Here is a 25,377-nt window from a genome sequence, read left to right as displayed (position 1 = left end):
ATGAGTTGGGACATTTTAAAAGAAATTGCACTAGACCTAAACAACCAGGTTTTCATAATCCATTTCACAATCAGCCAAAGGAGAACTGATCCAGATTTCAGTACCAATTGAGGAAGGAACCAAAAACTCATCCAAGGAAGTTCCCACTAAAGCACTTACTGCGGAATATTCTGATGAAGGATATGATGAGGGATATGACTGGTCTGTTGATGCTACTGATGATTATACTTACAATAGGGCGAATGTTGTAAGAATCCCTAAAACAGATGAGGAAAGTGAGGTTGAAAATCTTTAGAAAGAAAGAGTTGGATGTGTGAGTAGATCGAATGGATGTACATGCTATATTTGCAATATGAGTGCTTGTGTTGAAAGAGTAGAAACTATTGTAAGGTGGGTTCATCACAAAAAGATTCGAGAGGAGCTTGCCACAAAATTCAAAAACACTCGTGATTGGCCTGATAACTCATCAAAAAGGAAACATATACTAGAGTGGTTCGTCCTGAGATTGTGAATACTGATGAAGATAAGGTTGTGAAAGGAGCTGATGATGAGTTGAACAAGGTTGAAGAGGAATCTGTGACGACTCGGGAATTTCCGACCAAATTTAAACTCGATCTTTATATGTTTCTGACACGATAAGCAAAGTCTGTAATGTTGAGTGTCAAAATTTTGAACTATATTCATGTAGTTAATTGACCTTCGACCATTCCCGACGATTCACGAACAACTATTTGTAAATAGTTATATATATATATTTATATATATATATATATATATATATATATATATATATATATATATATATATATATATATATATATATATATATATATTACTTGTAAATATATAATATTATAATTAGTTATTTAAAAGAATTTAATTAATATATTTATTTACTTAAACTTGTTAATTAAGATCTGATATATATATATATATATATATATATATATATATATATATATATATATATAATGTGTATATTGAAAATGAATGATTTCGAGCCTAATTAGTAAACGTCAGTAACACTCGGTTGACGTTTCGTTAGTTTTAATATATATATATATATATATATATATATATATATATATATATATATATATATATATATATATATATATATATATATATATATATATATATATATATATATATATATATATATATATATATTACATGTTCATGAAGGACTAAAATAAAAGTTGAACCGTAAATCGATTACGAAGATGTTAGATTTGTTAAAAATATTTTTACCTTCTTAAGTTTAAATATTAGTACTCCGTACATATAAATTGGAACAGAAAATAAATAATTATCGAACCTTTTTAATCAGGTTTCAAACAGTTAATGAGTGAAATAATTAAATATATTTAATCTAAAAATTTGGGATTTTTAGGGACACTTTTATACGTTAACTGTTTAGCAATGGACACGATATATCCATCCCGGGAAAAGCGTCGGCAGATAATGTTAAATTCAAAGGCTGCTATACTGTTCTGGTAACTGTTTGTTTTGATTCATTTATCCACAATCATATTATATATATAATAAATAATAATATATTCATCTCTAACTTTATGAAAGTATTGTGCATATATGCACACAATATAGTACGTACTAAAACACAAATCATTAACTAACCACCATTATTACCACCAAGAAAACCATCATTCTTCATCATCATCATATTTTTGTTACTACTTCCATTCATACATTTTATTCGATCAAGCAAAGAACCAAGAACCAACAACCATTCAACCACTTTACAACCATCAATATCTATATTTCCTCCATTCTCTATACAATATATATCTATCTTTTACTTTATACCCGATTATAAACTTGCTTAGCTATCTATCTATTTCTCTATGTAATACATACATACATACATACATATATTCATTATATACATCGAACATCATCAAACCCACTTCTACATATCTGTTACCATCGAAACCCACCATTCAACTTGTCATCACCTTGTTGTTTACAACCGATATTCGATGAAGACTGCCATTCGATCATCTTTGGTTTTGTTAACCGAGATAACCATCAATCAACCATCCACCACCCTACGAATCTCCACCATATCACCACCTTTTTCTCCAACCACCGCCACCTTCACAATAACCATCACCATCATAAACTACGAATGACTTCTTCGGTTATTTCTATCTATCGTTTTCTATTGCCATCAAACCCAAGAATACCACAAACTCGCCACCACCCTTCTTGCGGGTTCTATTTCTATTTTATCACACAAACAACCACCTGCTACACAATAAAATGTTGCACGATTTAAAACCCACGACCACCACTAGTTAACCTCCTTTTTGCTACTGTTGCTGTCTCGTTGTTCTACGAAAAAGACGATGAACTAAAGCATGCGAATATATTGGCCACCTTTATGTAATTTTATTTTATTTTTTTTTCTTTTCTCTTTGTTTTGGCCGACACATATATTAAACAAAAAAAAAAAACCCACTCACCCACTAGATAGTTTAAAAGCATTTAACTATCATTTTTGTCTTTGATCTGATCGAAGTAGGGCCAAAACGAAATAACCCACTTGCAAGGTTACAAATCCTGTTTAAAACCGTAACCCAATTTAATTCATGTTACTTGGGTCGTAAAGAAGATGGTGGGTCGTAAACTTGTAAGCATGAGTCTTGGCCTATTAGTTGTTAGGCTAGCTAACAAAATTAGACTGTGTTCCAATTTTTTTTTTCTTGTTCCGAAACTAATACCACAACTTGCAACTAGAGCTGCGTTTTTCTGTTTCCGTTCCTATTATATGGCGACAGTAATGTACGTGACAATGATGATTAAGAGAAACATATGATGATGATATGATGGTATCCGTATGATGATGATAACGATTGATGATAATGATACACGAAGGTGATGAGAGGAATGATTTAGGTGATGAACGCGAAAGAATAATGATGAACGATGGTATAGTTTAGGATTGATGATGATTAGGTTACGTGATGATGATGATGGGTTATGTTAGATGATGATGATGATGATAAACAGTGTAGTGACCCGAACTTTTCCATGTTTATATATATTAATTGAGATTGATATTTACATGATTAAATGTTTCCAACATGTTAAGCAATCAAACTTGTTTCGACTTGATTAATTGAAATATGTTTCATATAGACAATTGACCACCCAAGTTGACCGGCGATTCACGAACGTTAAAACTTGTAAAAATGACATGACGATATATATATGGATATACATATGGTTAACATGAGATTATGATAAGTAAGTATCTCCATAAGTATATTAACAATGAGTTATACACATATAAACAAGACTACTAACTTAAGGATTTCGAAACGAGACATATATGTAACGATTATCGTTGTAACGACATTTAAATGTATATATATCATATTAAGATATATTAATATATCATAATATCATGATAATATAATAATTTAACATCTCATTAGATATAATAAATAATGGGTTAACAACATTAATTGAGATCATTAACTTAAAGATTTCAAAACAACACTTACATGTAACGACTAACGATGACTTAACGACTCAGTTAAAATGTATATACATGTAGTGTATTTAGATGTATTAAAATACTTTTGGAAGACTTCAAGACATATATCAAAACACTCATACTTAACGAAAATGGTTACAGTTACTTTTCCATTCTTTTCTTTCATCAAGAATTCTAGTCGTATTCTTACCCGTATTATACACAGCTTCAAAACGTACTTACTATGAGTATATACCAATAGGAACTAGCATGGGATTCCACTCTTGATTATTTCATGTATGACTAATCAATTTTAACTTCTACCATGAGCTAGTCAACTAACTAGAACTCCTTTTAACCCCACTCACCACTCACCAATTACCACTCATCATTCACTCCATTTCACTTCTAATTCTCTTTCTAATTCTCTCTCAACATACACACACTATTATGAATGTATTTTTCCAGTAGTTAATCATCATATTCATCAAAAATCACTTCAAGAATCAAGCTATAATCATCATAGGAGGAACACTTCAAGAACACTTCAAAAATCCCTTCAAGTTTACTAATTTACTTCCAAGCTTTCTAATCCATTCCAAGTAATCATCTAAGATCAAGAAACCTTTGTTATATACAGTAGGTTATCTTTCTTATTCAAGGTAATATTCATATTCAAACTTTGATTCAATTTCTATAACTATAAACTATCTTAATTCGAGTAAAAATCTTTCTTGAACTTATTTTTGTGTCATGATCCTACTTCAAGAACTTTCAAGCCATCCAAGATCCTTTGAAGCTAGATCATTTCTTGTCACTTCCAGTAGGTTTACCTACTAAACTTAAGGTAGTAATTATGTTCATAACATCATTCGATTCATATATATAAAACTATCTTATTCGAAGGTTTAAACTCGTAATCACTAGAACATAGTTTAGTTAATTCTAAACTTGTTCGCAAACAAAAGTTAATCATTCTAACTTGACTTTTAAAATTAACTACACACATGTTCTATATCTATATGATATGCTAACTTAATGATTTAAAACCTGGAAACACGAAAAACACCGTAAAACCGGATTTACGCCGTCGTAGTAACACCGCGGGCTGTTTTGGGTTAGTTAATTAAAAACTATGATAAAATTTGATTTAAAAGTTGTTATTCTGAGAAAATGATTTTTATTATGAACATGAAACTATATCCAAAAATTATGGTTAAACTCAAAGTGGAAGTATGTTTTCTAAAATGGTCATCTAGACGTCGTTCTTTCGACTGAAATAACTACCTTTACAAAAACGACTTGTAACCTATTTTTACGACTATAAACCTATACTTTTTATGTTTAGATTCATAAAATAGAGTTCAATATGAAACCATAGCAATTTGATTCACTCAAAACGGATTTAAAATGAAGAAGTTATGGGTAAAACAAGATTGGATAATTTTTCTCATTTTAGCTACGTGAAAATTGGTAACAAATCTATTCCAACCATAACTTAATCAACTTGTATTGTATATTATGTAATCTTGAGATACCATAGACACGTATACAATGTTTCGACCTATCATGTCGACACATCTATATATATTTCGGAACAACCATAGACACTCTATATGTGAATGTTGGAGTTAGCTATACAGGGTTGAGGTTGATTCTAAAATATATATAGTTTGAGTTGTGATCAATACTGAGATACGTATACACTGGGTCATGGATTGATTCAAGATAATATTTATCGATTTATTTCTGTACATCTAACTGTGGACAACTAGTTGTAGGTTACTAACGAGGACAGCTGACTTAATAAACTTAAAACATCAAAATATATTAAAAGTGTTGTAAATATATTTTAAACATACTTTGATATATATGTATATATTGTTATAGGTTCGTGAATCAACCAGTGGCCAAGTCTTACTTCCCGACGAAGTAAAAATTTGTGAAAGTGAGTTATAGTCCCACTTTTAAAATCTAATATTTTTGGGATGAGAATACATGCAGGTTTTATAAATGATTTACAAAATAGACACAAGTACGTGAAACTACATTCTATGGTTGAATTATCGAAATCGAATATGCCCCTTTTTATTAAGTCTGGTAATCTAAGAATTAGGGAACAGACACCCTAATTGACGCGAATCCTAAAGATAGATCTATTGGGCCTAACAAACCCCATCCAAAGTACCGGATGCTTTAGTACTTCGAAATTTATATCATATCTGAAGGGTGTCCCGGAATGATGGGGATATTCTTATATATATGCATCTTGTTAATGTCGGTTACCAGGTGTTCACCATATGAATGATTTTTATCTCTATGTATGGGATGTGTATTGAAATATGAAATCTTGTGGCCTATTGTTACGATTTGATATATATAGGTTAAACCTATAACTCACCAACATTTTTGTTGACGTTTAAAGCATGTTTATTCTCAGGTGAATACTAAGAGCTTCCGCTGTTGCATACTAAAATAAGGACAAGATTTGGAGTCCATGTTTGTATGATATTGTGTAAAAACTGCATTCAAGAAACTGATTTTGATGTAACATATTTGTATTGTAAACCATTATGTAATGGTCGTGTGTAAACAGGATATTTTAGATTATCATTATTTGGTAATCTACGTAAAGCTTTTTAAACCTTTATTTATGAAATAAAGGTTATGGTTTGTTTAAAAATGAATGCAGTCTTTGAAAAACATCTCATATAGAGGTCAAAACCTCGCAACGAAATCAATTAATATGGAACGTTTTTAATCAATAAGAACGGGACATTTCAGTTGGTATCCGAGCATTGGTCTTAGAGAACCAGAAAATTTGCATTAGTGTGTCTTATCGAGTTTATTAGAATGCATTAGTGAGTCTGGACTTCGACCGTGTTTTCTTTAAAAATGATTGCTTAACATTTTTGTTGGAAACTATATATTTTTAACATATGAATATTATGTGATATATTAATCTCTTAACGTGTTTGATATTATGTGATAGATGTCTACCTCTAGAACAAGTCCCATTGACTCACCTAATAATAATGAAGAGTGAAATGTAAATTGGAATGATTCGTGGATTGATTCACAAGTTCCCGAAGAGGAACCGGAAGAAGAGTCGGAACCGGAAGAAGAATCGGAACCGGAAGAAGAATCGGAACCGGAAGAAGAAATAGAACCGGTGGGGGAAATAATAAAACGGTTAAGTAAAAGAGAATCCTCAACCAACCGACCAAGGTTAATTATGGTCAATGGTGTTTCCGCCAAGGAAGCAAAATATTGGGAGGATTACCAATTCTCCGATGAATCGGATTCCGACGAGAATTCCGATGATGTTATAGAAATTACCCCAACTGAATTTAAAAAGGCAAAAAAAATAATAAGGGAAAGGGCATAAAAATAGAGAAATCTAATTCCAACCCCGATGAACTTTATATGTATCGTCAACCCCCGAAGTCCTTAAGTTGTAACAATGACCCGGGAACCTCTAAACCACCAGGTTTTTCTAAACCAATGTGGACAACGACGGCTCGTATTAGGGGAACATCATATATCCCTAGAAACTTGGCAAAACGAACCAAAACCGAACAAGAAGAAACGAGCGAGTCGGAATAAGATAGTTGTATTCGTGTGGTGTAATATATGTAATATAGTGTGCTTATGCTTTATGATATATGTAAAAATTGCTTGTATTAATAAGTATTTTTTTTATGAATCTAACTCTTGTCTATTTTACAGTATAAAAACACAAAATGGATAGACAACTCAATATTTTAAGAGACCTACCCGGAGACATGATTGATGAAATCTTGTCTAGAGTCGGTCAGAATTCCTCGGCACAACTATTTAAGGCGAGATCAGTTTGTAAGACATTCGAAGAACGTTCCAAGAATGCCTTGGTTTATAAAAGGCTTTCGTTCGAAAGATGGGGGATATCACATTGGGAAACCCATAAGTTATGATGTGTTTACTTTGACGCATATATTGCGGGGAACCCAAATGCTATTTTACGCAACGGGTTAAGAAACTATTTTGACTCAGTATATCCGAATATAGGACTTCGTGATTTAGAAAAAGCGGCTAACATGCAACATAAAGAAGCATGTTATGCTTACGGGTTAGTAATGTTCGTTTCTCACCAAAGTGAGAACAAGAACATCGGGCTACAACTATTAAACAAAACGTTCCCACAAGTGACGGAGTCGGTAATTGGGGTAAGAAATGAGGTTTTTAGGTTATTACGAGACTGTTGGTCATTACGTAACCCTCGTCCCTTTGACGACGTTACAACACGCTGTCTTATCAACGGCCATAACGGTTATATTCCACAAGACCAAGGATGGGAAGTAGTCCTAGTAAAACCAGAATGCATGACTTGTTTCTGGACGTATGAATTACGTGTCTTTATTGCCTTTGCTGAACGACTTGTGTACTAGCTAGAATTATCTTCACAACTATCTTGTATCAAAGTTATTGTGTGCTATATTTCATGCTTTATGTAAAATAAGCGGTATTGTAAGTTTGTAAAATATTGTATAAAAGTTTGAACGCGAAATATTATTACAATCAGTTTTTCATATAGAATTGTAGCAGTTGAATTGTATATTAGCTACTAAGTATGAACTTAACGGGTAGGTACTACTCGAATTTAAACTTATAAAACGCTAATATGAAGAAAAAGCTTTTATAAATGAGTTCATATTATGCTACGAAATACTATTAACTACTCTTAATATTCTGTATGATTAACTTGTTCCATTTGACTATTTTGAAGGAAATGGCACCGACTACTCGACACACCGTGAATATGAATGAAGAGGAATTCCGTACTTTTCTAGCTTCAAACATAGCCGCAGTACAGGCTGCGCTACATACCAACAATAACCTTAGATCTGGCAGTACAGGAAATCGTGTAGGATGCACCTACAAAGAATTCACTGCCTGCAAACCTTTGGAATTTGATGGAACCGAAGGACCGATCGGATTGAAACGGTGGACCGAGAAGGGCGAATCGGTGTTTGCCATAAGTAAGTGTACTGAAGAGGACAAAGTAAAGTACGCTACGCATACCTTCACAGGTTCTGCGTTAACATGGTGGAATACCTATCTAGAGCAAGTGGGACAAGATGATGCGTACGCACTGCCGTGGTCAGCATTCAAGCACTTGATGAACGAGAAGTACCGTCCCAGAACCGAGGTTAATAAGCTCAAGACAGAACTTAGAGGGTTACGCACCCAAGGATTTGATATTACCACATACGAAAGACGATTCACAGAATTGTGCCTATTGTGTCCGGGAGCATTCGAAGATGAGGAAGAGAAGATCGACGAGTTTGTGAAAGGATTACCGGAAAGAATCCAAGAAGATATAAGTTCACACGAGCCCGCCTCCATACAACAGGCATGTAGAATGGCTCACAAACTAGTGAACCAGATTGAAGAAAGAATTAAAGAACAGACTGCTAAAAAGGCCAATGTGAAGCAAGTCAAAAGAAAGTGGGAAGAAAACGGTGATAAGAATCACCAATACAACAACAACAGCAATTACAACAATAATCGCAACAATTATCCCAACAATCTCAACATCAATCGCAACTACAACAAACGGCCCAACAACAACAACAACAACAACAGCAGCAACTACAACAATCATCCTAACAACAATAATAACCGCAACAACAACAACAATCAGAAGCAGCTATGCCAAAGGTGTGAAAAGTATCACTCGGGGTTCTGCACCAAATTTGCAACAAGTGTAAAAGAAATGGTCATAGCGCGACGAAGTGTGAGGTCTACGGACCAGGGGTTAATAGAACGAAAGGAACAAATGGTGTCGGAACGAGTAATGGCGGAGCAAGTAGTGTCGGAGCAAGTTATGCCAATGTAGTTTGTTATAAATGTGGAAAACCGGGCCACATTATTAGAAATTGCCCGAACCAGGAGAACAAGAATGGACAAGGCCGTGGAAGAGTTTTCAATATTAATGCGGCAGAGGCACAGGAAGACCCGGAGCTTGTTACGGGTACGTTTCTTATTGACAATAAATCTGCTTACGTTTTATTTGATTCGGGTGCGGATAGAAGCTATATGAGTAGAGATTTTTGTGCTAAATTAAGTTGTCCATTGACGCCTTTGGATAGTAAATTTTTACTCGAATTAGCAAATGGTAAATTAATTTCAGCAGATAATATATGTCGGAATCGAGAAATTAAACTGGTTAGCGAAACATTTAAGATTGACTTGATACCAGTAGAGTTAGGGAGTTTTGATGTGATAATCGGTATGGACTGGTTGAAAGAAGTGAAAGCAGAGATCGTTTGTTACAAAAATGCAATTCGCATTATACGAGAAAAGAGAAAACCCTTAATGGTGTACGGAGAAAAGGGCAACACGAAGCTACATCTTATTAGTAATTTTAAGGCACAAAAACTAATAAGAAAAGATTGCTATGCTGTTCTAGCACACGTCGAGAAAGTACAAACTGAAGAAAAGAGCATCAATGATGTTCCCATTGCAAAAGAATTTCCCGATGTATTTCCGAAAGAATTACCGGGATTACCCCCACATCGATCCGTTGAATTTCAAATAGATCTTGTACCAGGAGCTGCACCAATAGCTCGTGCTCCTTACAGACTCGCACCCAGCGAGATGAAAGAACTGCAAAGCCAATTACAAGAACTTTTAGAACGTGGTTTCATTCGACCAAGCACATCACCGTGGGGAGCTCCTGTTTTGTTTGTCAAGAAGAAAGATGGTACATTCAGGTTGTGTATCGACTACCGAGAGTTGAACAAACTTACCATCAAGAACCGCTACCCACTACTGAGAATCGACGACTTATTTGATCAACTACAAGGCTCGTCTGTTTATTCAAAGATTGACTTACGTTTCGGGTATCATCAAATGCGGGTGAAAGAAGATGATATTCCAAAGACTGCTTTCAGAACACGTTACGGTCATTACGAGTTTATGGTCATGCCGTTTGGTTTAACTAATGCACCAGCTGTGTTCATGGACCTTATGAACCGAGTGTGTGGACCATACCTTGACAAGTTTGTCATTGTTTTCATTGATGACATACTTATTTACTCAAAGAATGACCAAGAACACGTTGAACATTTGAGAAAGGTGTTAGAAGTATTGAGGAAGGAAGAATTGTACGCTAAGTTTTCAAAGTGTGCATTTTGGTTGGAAGAAGTTCAATTCCTCGGTCACATAGTGAACAAAGAAGGTATTAAGGTGGATCCGGCAAAGATAGAAACTGTTGAAAAGTGGGAAACCCCGAAAACTCCGAAACACATACGCCAGTTTTTAGGACTAGCTGGTTACTACAGAAGGTTCATCCAAGACTTTTCCAGAATAGCAAAACCCTTGACTGCATTAACGCATAAAGGGAAGAAATTTGAATGGAATGATGAACAAGAGAAAGCGTTTCAGTTATTGAAGAAAAAGCTAACTACGGCACCTATATTGTCATTGCCTGAAGGGAATGATGATTTTGTGATTTATTGTGACGCATCAAAGCAAGGTCTCGGTTGTGTATTAATGCAACGAATGAAGGTGATTGCTTATGCGTCTAGACAATTGAAGATTCACGAACAAAATTATACGACGCATGATTTGGAATTAGGCGCGGTTGTTTTTGCATTAAAGACTTGGAGGCACTACTTATATGGGGTCAAAAGTATTATATATACCGACCACAAAAGTCTTCAACACATATTTAATCAGAAACAACTGAATATGAGGCAGCGTAGGTGGATTGAATTATTGAATAATTACGACTTTGAGATTCGTTACCACCCGGGGAAGGCAAATGTGGTAGCCGATGCCTTGAGCAGGAAGGACAGAGAACCCATTCGAGTAAAATCTATGAATATAATGATTCATAATAACCTTACTACTCAAATAAAGGAGGCGCAACAAGGAGTTTTAAAAGAGGGAAATTTAAAGGATGAAATACCCAAAGGATCGGAGAAACATCTTAATATTCGGGAAGACAGAACCCGGTATAGGGCTGAAAGGATTTGGGTACCAAAATTTGGAGATATGAGAGAAATGGTACTTAGAGAAGCTCATAAAACCAGATACTCAATACATCCTGGAACGGGGAAGATGTACAAGGATCTCAGGAAATATTTTTGGTGGCCGGGTATGAAAGCCGATGTTGCTAAATACGTAGGAGAATGTTTGACGTGTTCTAAGGTCAAAGCTGAGCATCAGAAACCATCAGGTCTACTTCAACAACCCGAAATCCCGGAATGGAAATGGGAAAACATTACCATGGATTTCATCACTAAATTGCTAAGGACTGCAAGTGGTTTTGATACTATTTGGGTAATAGTTGATCGTCTCACCAAATCAGCACACTTCCTGCCAATAAGATAAGATGACAAGATGGAGAAGTTAGCACGACTGTATTTGAAGGAAGTCATCTCCAGACATGGAATACCAATCTCTATTATCTCTGATAGGGATGGCAGATTTATTTCAAGATTCTGGCAGACATTACAGCAAGCATTAGGAACTCGTCTAGACATGAGTACTGCCTATCATCCACAAACTGATGGGCAAAGCGAAAGGACGATACAAACGCTTGAAGACATGCTACGAGCATGTGTTATTGATTTCGGAAACAGTTGGGATCGACATCTACCGTTAGCAGAATTTTCCTACAACAACAGCTACCATTCAAGCATTGAGATGGCTCCGTTTAAAGCACTTTATGGTAGAAAGTGCAGGTCTCCAATTTGTTGGAGTGAAGTGGGGGATTGACAGATTACGGGTCCGGAGATTATACAAGAAACTACCGAGAAGATCATCCAAATTCAACAACGGTTGAAACCGCCCAAAGTCGACAAAAGAGCTACGCTGACATTAAAAAAAAAGATATAGAATTTGAAATTGGAGAGATGGTCATGCTTAAAGTTTCACCTTGGAAAGGCGTTGTTCGATTTGGTAAATGAGGGAAATTAAATCCAAGGTATATTGGACCATTCAAGATTATTGATCGTGTCGGACCAGTAGCTTACCGACTTGAGTTACCTCAACAACTCGCGACTGTACATAACACTTTCCACGTCTCAAATTTGAAGAAATGTTTTGCTAAAGAAGATCTCACTATTCCGTTAGATGAAATCCAAATCAACGAAAAACTCCAATTCATCGAAGAACCCGTCGAAATAATGGATCGTGAGGTTAAAAGACTTAAGCAAAACAAGATACCAATTGTTAAGGTTCGATGGAATGCTCGTAGATGACCCGAGTTCACCTGGGAGCGTGAAGATCAGATGAAGAAGAAATACCCGCATCTATTTCTAGAAGATTCGTCAACACCTTCAACAGCTTAAAATTTCGGGACGAAATTTATTTAACGGGTAGGTACTGTAGTGACCCGAACTTTTCCATGTTTATATATATTAATTGAGATTGATATTTACATGATTAAATGTTTCCAACATGTTAAGCAATCAAACTTGTTAAGACTTGATTAATTGAAATATGTTTCATATAGACAATTGACCACCCAAGTTGACCGGCGATTCACGAACGTTAAAACTTGTAAAAACGACATGACGATATATATATGGATATATATATGGTTAACATGAGATTATGATAAGTAAGTATCTCCATAAGTATATTAACAATGAGTTATATACATATAAACAAGACTACTAACTTAAGGATTTTGAAACGAGACATATATGTAACGATTATCGTTGTAACGACATTTAAATGTATATATATCATATTAAGATATATTAATATATCATAATATCATGATAATATAATAATTTAACATCTCATTAGATATAATAAATAATGGGTTAACAACATTAATTGAGATCGTTAACTTAAAGGTTTCAAAACAACACTTACATGTAACGACTAACGATGACTTAACGACTCAGTTAAAATGTATATACATGTAGTGTATTTAGATGTATTAAAATACTTTTGGAAGACTTCAAGACATATATCAAAACACTCATACTTAACGAAAATGGTTACAGTTACTTTTCCATTCTTTTCTTTCATCAAGAATTCTAGTCGTATTCTTACCCGTATTATACACAGCTTCAAAACGTACTTACTATGAGTATATACCAATAGGAACTAGCATGGGATTCCACTCTTGATTATATCATGTATGACTAATCAATTTTAACTTCTACCATGAGCTAGCCAACTAACTAGAACTCCTTTTAACCCCACTCACCACTCACCAATTACCACTCATCATTCACTCCATTTCACTTTCAATTCTCTTTCTAATTCTCTCTCAACACACACACACACACACTATTATGAACGTATTTTTCCAGTAGTTAATCATCATCTTCATCAAAAATCACTTCAAGAATCAAGCTATAATCATCATAGGAAGAACACTTCAAGAACACTTCAAAAATCCCTTCAAGTTTACTAATTTACTTCCAAGCTTTCTAATCCATTCCAAGTAATCATCTAAGATCAAGAAACCTTTGTTATATACAGTAGGTTATCTTTTTTATTCAAGGTAATATTCATATTCAAACTTTGATTCAATTTCTATAACTATAAACTATCTTAATTCGAGTAAAAATCTTACTTGAACTTGTTTTTGTGTCATGATCCTACTTCAAGAACTTTCAAGCCATCCAAGATCCTTTGAAGCTAGATCATTTATTGTCACTTCCAGTAGGTTTACCTACTAAACTTGAGGTAGTAATGATGTTCATAACATCATTCGATTCATATATATAAAACTATCTTATTCGAAGGTTTAAACTCGTAATCACTAGAACATAGTTTAGTTAATTCTAAACTTGTTCGCAAACAAAAGTTAATCCTTCTAACTTGACTTTTAAAATTAACTACACACATGTTCTATATCTATATGATATGCTAACTTAATGATTTAAAACCTGGAAATACGAAAAACACCGTAAAACCGGATTTACGTCGTAGTAACACCGCGGGCTGTTTTGGGTTAGTTAATTAAAAACTATGATAAACTTTGATTTAAAAGTTGTTATTCTGAGAAAATGATTTTTATTATGAACATGAAACTATATCCAAAAATTATGGTTAAACTCAAAGTGGAAGTATGTTTTCTAAAATGGTCATCTAGACGTCGTTCTTTCGACTGAAATGACTACCTTTACAAAAACGACTTGTAACTTATTTTTTCGACAATAAACCTATACTTTTTCTGTTTAGATTCATAAAATAGAGTTCAATATGAAACCATAGCAATTTGATTCACTCAAAACGGATTTAAAATGAAGAAGTTATGGGTAAAACAAGATTGGATAATTTTTCTCATTTTAGCTACGTGAAAATTGGTAACAAATCTATTCCAACCATAACTTAATCAACTTGTATTGTATATTATGTAATCTTGAGATACCATAGACACGTATACAATGTTTCGACCTATCATGTCGACACATCTATATATATTTCGGAACAACCATATACACTCTATATGTGAATGTTGGAGTTAGCTATACAGGGTTGAGGTTGATTCTAAAATATATATAGTTTGAGTTGTGATCAATACTGCGATACGTATACACTGGGTCGTGGATTGATTCAAGATAATATTTATCGATTTATTTCTGTACATCTAACTGTGGACAACTAGTTGTAGGTTACTAACGAGGACAGCTGACTTAATAAACTTAAAACATCAAAATATATTAAAAGTGTTGTAAATATATTTTAAACATACTTTGATATATATGTATATATTGTTATAGGTTCGTGAATCAACCAGTGGCCAAGTCTTACTTCCCGACGAAGTAAAAATCTGTGAAAGTGAGTTATAGTCCCACTTTTAAAATCTAATATTTTTGGGATGAGAATACATGCAGGTTTTATAAATGATTTATAAAATAGACACAAGTACGTGAAACTACATTCTATGGTTGAATTATCAAAATTGAATATGCCCCTTTTTATTAAGTCTGGTAATCTAAGAATTAGGGAACAGACACCCTAATTGACGCGAATCCTAAAGATAGATCTATTGGGCCTAACAGACCCCATCCAAAGTACCGGATGCTTTAGTACTTCGAAATTTATATCATATCCGAAGGGTGTCCCGGAATGATGGGGATATTCTTATATATATGCATCTTGTTAATGTCGGTTACCAGGTGTTCACCATATGAATGATTTTTATCTCTATGTATGGGATGTGTATTGAAATATGAAATCTTGTGGCCTATTGTTACGATTTGATATATATAGGTTAAACCTATAACTCACCAACATTTTTGTTGACGTTTAAAGCATGTTTATTCTCAGGTAAATACTAAGAGCTTCCGCTGTTGCATACTAAAATAAGGACAAGATTTGGAGTCCATGTTTGTATGATATTGTGTAAAAACTGCATTCAAGAAACTGATTTCGATGTAACATATTTGTATTGTAAACCATTATGTAATGGTCGTGTGTAAACAGGATAATTTAGATTATCATTATTTGATAATCTACGTAAAGCTTTTTAAACCTTTATTTATGAAATAAAGGTTATGGTTTGTTTTAAAAATGAATGCAGTCTTTGAAAAAGGTCTCATATAGAGGTCAAAACCTCGCAACGAAATCAATTAATATGGAACGTTTTTAATCAATAAGAACGGGACATTTCAAACAGCCCCTTACGTAATAAGGAAATAAATGTTCCAAGTATCTCAGAAAGATTAAGATAGAGGAGTGGTATGTGGTGTTGTTAGATTAACAAGAGGCCCTAAGATCGAATCTTGGCGGCTACGGTTTATATACATATATTTTTTTTTCAACAAGTGACTGTCACCTAAACCTTAAATGGTTGTAACATGGGCTTCATGAAAATATAAGTGGATTACAATATGGACATGTGTAATTCGATGTTGGGCCGAGGCATATTGGGCCGTGCTAGGTTTAGAGTTGTTTAAGTAGGTCGTGATTCTATGAGCAGTTGGGCCGAATACACATATAGACGCGGGGTATGAATTAAATTAAAAAGAAGAAGTAGAGCAGATGGTTGGGCATTTGGTTGGGGAACGAGAGGTTGCGGGTTCGAGCTTGGGCTACTGCACTTTATATATTTTTGAAGCTTATCCTTGTAGTGAGGTAGTTTTCTTATTGTATCTATTATTATTATTATTATTATTATTATTATTATTATTATTATTATTATTATTATTATTATTATTATTATTATTATTATTATTATTATTATTATTATTATTAGTACTTGTATCACTACTATTATCTTAATTATTATCAATATCAAAATAAGTATTAGAACAAGTATTATTATTATTATGATCAAGGTTATTGATATTAGGAATATTATTGACAGTCTAAAATTTGTAAGAACATTGTTATTATTAAAGGTAATATAAGTGTTATTATTGTTACTAGTAAAATTATATTCATTAGTATTAAAAAGATTGATAAAAATATTATTATTGTTATTACTAACATTAATATTGGGATTAACATTTTTATTTTCATTAATATTAGTATTAGCATCATTGTTATAGTTATTAGGATTATTATTGTTATTATTAATATAAGTAACATTATTAACAATATCATTATTATTCTTAATATTATCATTAGTAATAAAGTTATTATTATTATCATTAGTAAGTCATTAATATAAAAACTATCATTTTTAACAAATAAATATTTTGTACATAATAACACAATTATTATATATATTAAAACCATATTGATATTCCATATAACTACATATAAAACATATTAACATTTCTTATATAAATTTTTACATATAACAAATTAGGTATTTTGAATATATATACAAATTAAATATATAATATATAAATTAAGATATAATAAATAAATTTGTTAAATTTCTATCATGTGTATTAATAAATATACAAATAATATAGGTTCTTGAATCCGAGACCAACCCTATACTTGTTCAATGTCGTTCTATGTATTTTTACTACAAAATACATTTGGTGAGTTCATTTGATTCCCTTTTACTCTTTACATTTTTGAGACTGAGAATACATGCGCTGTTTTGATAAATGCTTTATTAAATGCTTTTGAAATATATTTGAATTGCGAATACATGAAATACTTTTATAAATGTTTGATGAGATAGACACAAGCAAAACATTCCTCGAATGAATTATTATGCAGACAGAAGTTCCGCGGATTATTATTGAATTATGTGGACATGATAATTGTCACCATTGAATTATGTGGACATGATAATTGCCACCATTGAATTATGTGGACATGATAATTGCCACCATTGAATTATGTGGACATGATAATTGCCACCAGTTGATGTGAATGTTATATATTTATAAACAGGTTATGTGTATGTTATTTTGTGCACGAGATATGTGTACGGTTACTAAGATTTATGAAAAATGGTTTCGTACACGAGAAAGGTGTACTGTATTTAAAAGATATCGCATGTACATTACAAGTGGGTATAGGATTCGGGCCCATTTGTACCATGCAACATTTAAATCATGTGGTTTATCAAATTGATGAATTTTATTGCTTTATGATAAACCTATGAACTCACCAACCTTTTGGTTAACACTTTTAAGCATGTTTATTCTCAGGTATGAAAGAAACCTTCCGCTGTGCATTTGCTCATTTTAAGGACAATACTTGGAGTCGATCATCGCTCTGGGATGAAAGGTTGATGACTTCGTCCGGATGGATTAGGATGGGTCTCTACAGTTGGTATCAGAGCGGTGGTCGTAGCGAACCAGGTCTTGCATTAGTGTGTCTAACAAGTAGTTGTTAGGATGCATTAGTGAGTCTGGACTTCGACCTAGTAGTTGTTAGGTTATATTAATGGGTCTAAACTTGAACCTAGTTTGCATGTCAAAAGTTTTGCTTATCGTTCTTTGTCGAAAAATATCTACCTATCATTGTCAGTCTCGACACGTCTTATTGCAATTATTGCCTAGATGGTATACAGACAAATTCATATCCAATCACATTAGACCTTGTCTGACACGTTTCCTTAATTCTCTCCGTAATCTATGGGATCTTCTGTTCTATGTACAGGTATTCTATGTAGATAGAACATCATCTGACATCCGAAATTCATTTCATATCGAAAACCCTTTATCTAGTCGTATGAAATGGAACTCACCACTAGTTCAAGTCTCTCGGATTCCGATATGGAGTTTCACCTAAGCTCTGAAGGCAGTGTCATCAGAATGACTCAACCAATCAGCCATCCTTAATTCATTTGATGGGTATGTAGTCTACTTAATCAATGGAGACGCGAAGAAGGCGATCCTTTCCACCAACCGAATTCACCTCTTGGCGAAGAACCTGAAGTACTTACCAACGAATCAGTTCGAAACACCATTTCCACCCTCATTTCCCGAACATCTCGCCATGATTATATACTATCTCGAATTCAAAACCTTATTCAACCGCTCATTCCAACCGACAATCATCCCAGAATAATAGAAGAAGTCAACGAACTTCGCGCCCGAGTTGTAGCCTCGAAAAATATGGTGCAAAACGTACCAGCTTCAGTAACATCATTGGCACCAACAGTACCACCGAAAGCAACATCCGCATCACACACCGCAACATCACAATCTGTATCTCGAACATCAACGTCATACGCACCATAGATGCCAATGAGTACCAACAACAAATAACGATGAAGTATTGAACCATAACTTCATTGATATTCTGCGAAGAATATGTGGTTTCAAAAAGTTTTAGAGTTTACTTATTCTAGCTCAAACCGAAAAGCAAATGAGATTAATATCGTATTAACTCATTAAATCCATGATTACATCTGAAGAAAATATATGTAAGTATATTTTTATAAAGATTGTGATTAAAAGTTCTTTTGTACAAAATGTTAATGGTGAAAATATTTTAACGGGTAGGTAATACCCGAGGAATATTTAGATTTCACATTAATAAGTTACATTGTACATTCTTCGAATCTGATTCAATAGTCATTTACTATCCTACTTACAACCACAGATATACGAATCCGTTCACCACAGAATAACCATTTTTATTCAATTTCATATTTGGATTTTGATTTACCAGAATCCAACAAGTGGCATAATGAAGAAAACATTGGACAAAAATAAAATTTGTTAGAAACAAACAAATTAACTATGAGAAATTTTGTTAAGAATTCACGCTAATTGTTCCTAGCTAACTGATTACATTTTATTTATCGTAATTTAATTATCGCAATTTACATTCTCGCAATTTTATTTTATCGTCATTTAATTTCTGTTATTTACATTACGCACTTTATTTATAGTCATTTAATTTCTGTTATTTATTTTTACGCACTTTAAATATCGGGACACTTATACAAGGTTTTGACATATCATATCGACGCATCTATATATATTATTTGGAATAACCATAGACACTCTATATGCAGTAATACTGGAGTTAGCTATACAGGGTTGAGGTTGATTCTACAATAATATATATAGTTTGAGTTGTGATCGAGTCTGAGACATGTACACGGGTCACGATACATATTAATTAATTCGAATATTATATATTAAATTATTGAAATGCTAATTGTGGACTATCAACTATGGACTGCCGACATTGGACAATTAAAATGTATTAAAATATTGTTTATAACATATGAAACTAAACAATTCTTCAAGTTTGCCACTTGATTTCATCTTAAACCTCATTTGAATCTTGACGATTACAATCTGCATTCAAACCTTTCATGATCCTTGAAAACACCTCAATCGAGAGGATGAACCAACCGCACTTCATCTACGGAAGAAAAGATCGATGCATATAGTTATGTGTAACGACCCAGATTTTTCCGATCGTTTTATACTTATGAGATTAATATTTACATAAAATAAACCTTACCAACATGATAAGCAATCCAAACTGTTGAGAATTATGTTTTTGAAAAGAGTTTCACACAACGTTTGACCGTCCAATTTGACCGATGATATCACGAACTATATAACACACAATAATTATACGATTATGTATATGTACATATCTATACATATTTAACATGATTTAAGGATGGTTTAACATTTCATTGTGAACTAACAACAATAAGTTATAAGTATACTTTGAGACCACTAACTTAAGTTTTCAAAAAGATAACTATATGTAACGTTCTTTGACATATATACTTACAATCTATAATGTGTTGGTGATCTATGTCACCAATATGATTTAAGTGTAATGGAATTAATTTGTAACCAAAATAATCTTGAAATTTTTTTTTTGGGCTAACATTGCTTTATTAAAAATGTCTTAAAATTTTATTTTGGCCCGGTTTGACCCAAAAATAAAAGCCCAGTTTTGAGCCTCTTTTACAGTTATAAACCCGTCCATATTTGAATTCTCGTTCCGATTCCTCAAAATTTCTACAAGTATATCTAGGGTATATGTAACCGTATCATACCCAGCTTCTATACGTATTTACTATTGGTATATACCAACAATAAACTTCAATGATTAGCCACTAGACATGATGTTACATGTGGGAACCAGCCATTTAACCTCATGTGTGACTTTTGTGCAAGAAAACAAACTAAATCTCCTATATATCCATTCCATAATCATGCTATTTTGCACACACACACATACAATTTCATTTCCAATTTTCTCTCAAGTTAATTCACTCCCTAATCTCTCTTCATTTACCTACTCAAGAACGTATCAATATAGTCATCCGATTTCAAGGAGATTACTTCCAATCTTTCAATCCCACTCCACCACTCTTTTGATTCCAAGATTTTTCTTACCTTTTCCAGTAGCTTTGTCCAAGTAACTTGAGGTAGTAACCTTATTCATAACCTTATTCGATTTATATTTATATAGCTATCTTATTTTGTGTTGTAAAATTTTAACAACAAGAACATAGTTTGAGTGATTTCAAACTTGTTCGCAAACTAAATAGATCCTTCTAATTTGATTTTTTAAAAACACTTCAAGACCGGTAATATATCATATTATGACAAAATTGGATTAATCATATCTTGGCTAATTAACATAATATTTAATATATATTTACTTATGATTTGATTTTATATATTTCAGGACCACCCGTAAACAACACGAGAAGATTAATCATAAGACCTCATGATTGTACGCAACACGTCATTTGACAACACGGTACTTTATGTACACAACACGTCACTTGACAACATGGTACCATGGGTCGAGATTAATTCTGATCAATACGAATACGATGGGGTCTTTATTTATTTTATTTAAGCAACTAATTGTGGACCACTAACATCGGACTGCTAACTACGGACTAAGAAAATATTAAAAGTATTAAAAGTATATATATATATATATATATATATATATATATATATATATATATATATATATATATATATATATATATATATATATATATATATATGTAACGATTACTTGAAAAGAAAATATGTTGATATATTATATATATGGTTAGGTTTGTGATATCAATCGGAGACCAAGTCGTGTTTATTACCTTCAAGGCAAAAGTGAGTATATAGTCCCACTTTTAAACTCTAAATATTTCGGGATGAGAATACATGCATTTTATGATTTACGTTATGGACACAAGTGATTAAAAATATATATTCTACGTTGAGTTGTACCACTGGCATACTTCCCTGTAACTTGGTAACTATTATTTACATGAGGTATTGTAAACGCGAATCCTGTTGATAGATCTATCGGGCCTGACAACCCCAACCGGACTGGACGACCAGTATTCAACGGTTGCACAGTACTTCGTTTCGGTGACTACACTTGGTACGGTGTAGTAAGATTTCATAATAAAGGGAATATGCGACGTTGATTAAATGTTAAGTATGGTTATCAAGTGCTCAACAACTTAGAATATTTTTATTAAAACGTTTATATATGAAATCTTGTGGTCTATATTTATAACGATGCCGGCATTAAACCTATATCTCACCAACTTTATGTTGACGTTTTAAGCATGTTTATTCTCAGGTGATAACTAAAAGCTTCCGCTGCAACATGTTGAATTTAAGCAAGATCTTGAGTATGCATATTTGTGTCAAAAATAAAACTGCATATCGGAGGATTTGTAATGTAAAATATGTTGGCGGTCATATTGTTATTATCACATGTAAAGTTTGTAAGTCTAAGATTATCGCTAAATGATAATCATTATTAAGTTGTCTAAACCTTGTATTTGTAATAAAAGCTATGGTTTGTATTGTAAAAACGAATGCAGTTTTTGAAAAATGTCACATATAGAGGTCAATACCTCGCGATGAAATCATATGTTATTGTATTCGTCCTTATGGTTAAGGTCGGGTTATGAGATTATGCACCTGAAAACACTCGGAACCTGAGTAAACGTTTAACACATATCTGTGCTAACTCCTTTGGCATTGTTATTATCGAAAATAACTTTGCAATCCCTTTCCAAAGTAGCAAATTTTGTCACAGCTCCAACAAGTCAACTTCGACTTTTCATTCAAAACAACCTTATTATAACCTTGATATATACGCGTGATCTTTTATTGTTACCGGGGAACCTTTTATAATCTATCATATTACCATCAGCGTTTAATCATCTAAAAACACAATTCTCCTAAAAACACCTCGGATTGATAACCGACAATTCAGATATGGTAGCATTAAATGCAAAGGAAACAGCAAACTTGTAGATGGTCTAAACGGCCGAGAGGTTGATGATAAAGAATGGAGTGTTGGGAACGCTCGATTAAAAATTTGGTACTGAAAAAAAAATGGATTGAGCTAACCCTGAAGGAGACCAAGGACCAAACCCTATATTCAAAGAACCCAGGTAATTCTGGATCCGTCGAAATCTCTAGAAAATATCTTGCTCCGAAGCCCTGTTAAAATCTTGAGGAAAAATTTTTCTTCATCAACCTTCGAACTTAGAAATTCCAAAATATAATCATAAATATCTTCGATATTTCTGAGGATATTTTCATAAATATTCTTGTCCGAAATTATCTACCTCTTTATGTTTTCTATATTCCATTATATTGGAAACTTCTGTAAAATCTAAGTATAAATTATGAATGAATTGTGGAGAAGTGTTGGGAATTGAAGCATGAGTTAGTATAATATAATGACGTCAGGCCAACGTGGTTATATTACAGTAAGTCATGCTGAATTTCTAATGGACGTGATGATGGTTCACAGTAGATCATACCATCATCATGTGTCATGTTACATAACTCCTTCATTCTACTTAACCTCCGAACATATCAAGAAAAATATATTCTTGATAGTTCTATCTTCTGTAATTCTGGTATTTTAACCAATCAAATTGTGATATTACAATTCTTCTGCTTAGTATATTATGATCATTCAAAATTTCATACATATGAATTTTGGACCATTATTCGCTTGACTTAAAGTCGGGAAGAGAAAACCAAAGTATGAAACTCCAAAATATAAAGGGGAATATAAAGCTCAATAACAACACATAAATTACAAACCGTGTATATCAATGTTTATAGCAACATAAAGACACGAGAGAATTAAAAACATTATAACCCCAAGGGCGAAGTTGAAGAAAATAGATTTCTCCGGTGGAAGTTGGAAAAGGAGAATGATTGTTGCGATAGTTAGGAAAATGACAAGGATCAGACCTGGATTAAGCATTTTTACAAGCTTTAGAAGTATGGATTAAAGAAGAAAGTATAGGGATGGTTAGAATAATAAAACGGAAGAAGTAAATTTATAATGGAAATATTCGACAGAACAATCGAGGCAGATGATCACATTAATATCAGAGATCTTAATTTCCATATTCGCTGAAGAATCAAATCTTTTAGATTTCGAAGATTTCCTCTAAATCCCTAGAATTTCGGGAATCAACCGTGACTACGTCACCGGTTAAGACGAACTTGCATTTATTCATTCTTTTGTGATAGCTTCACTTGTACTCTTCGAGTAATCGAATTGTTTTATCCATATTACTCAATGATGATAAAACTCTATTTATCAACACATATTCATCATGAAAACATTTTTATTGATAGCCATGACCACCTCACTCAAATTTCGGGACGAAATTTCTTTAACGGGTAGGTACTGTGACGACCCGAGAATTTCCGACCAAATTTAAACTCGATCTTTATATGTTTCCGACACGATAAGCAAAGTCTGTAATGTTGAGTGTCAAAATTTTGAACTATATTCATGTAGTTAATTGACCTTCGACCATTCCCGACGTTTCACGAACAACTATTTGTAAATAGTTATATATATATATATATATATATATATATATATATATATATATATATATATATATATATATATATATATATATATATATAAAATATTACTTGTAAATATATAATATTATAATTAGTTGTTTAAAAGAATTTAATTAATATATTTATTTACTTAAACTTGTTAATTAAGATCTGATATACATATATATATATATATATATATATATATATATATATATATATATATATATATAGAATGTGTATATTGAAAATGAATGATTTCGAGCCTAATTAGTAAACGTCAGTAACACTCGGTTGACGTTTCGTTAGTCTTAATATATATATATATATATATATATATATATATATATATATATATATATATATATATATATATATATGTATATATATATATATATGTATATATATATATATATATATATATATATTACATGTTCATGAAGGACTAAAATAAAAGTTGAACCGTAAATCGATTACGAAGATGTTAGATTTGTTAAAAATATTTTTACCTTCTTAAGTTTAAATATTAGTACTCCGTACATATAAATTGGAACAGAAAATAAATAATTATCGAACCTTTTTAATCAGGTTTCAAACAGTTAATGAGTGAAATAATTAAATATATTTAATCTAAAAATTTGGGATTTTTAGGGACACTTT

General features: G+C 32.6%; 1 protein-coding gene across 1 annotated transcript in view; it reads left to right on the top strand.

Moving 5' to 3' along the window:
- The first annotated feature begins 352 nt into the window (after positions 1-352).
- The window catches only part of LOC139860531 (uncharacterized mitochondrial protein AtMg01250-like), a 48,947-nt gene continuing 23,922 nt past the window's right edge, over positions 353-25,377 (top strand). Inside the window, exons 1-2 of the mRNA XM_071849282.1 lie at positions 353-390; positions 489-576. Coding sequence (XP_071705383.1) covers positions 353-390; positions 489-576 — 126 coding nt within the window. The remainder of the gene's footprint in view (positions 391-488; positions 577-25,377) is intronic.

This window comes from Rutidosis leptorrhynchoides, chromosome 7 (assembly GCF_046630445.1).
Source record: "Rutidosis leptorrhynchoides isolate AG116_Rl617_1_P2 chromosome 7, CSIRO_AGI_Rlap_v1, whole genome shotgun sequence".
Taxonomy (NCBI): domain Eukaryota; kingdom Viridiplantae; phylum Streptophyta; class Magnoliopsida; order Asterales; family Asteraceae; genus Rutidosis; species Rutidosis leptorrhynchoides.
Note: the sequence above shows the minus strand (reverse complement) of the source record. Positions and strands in the feature narration are given on the sequence as shown.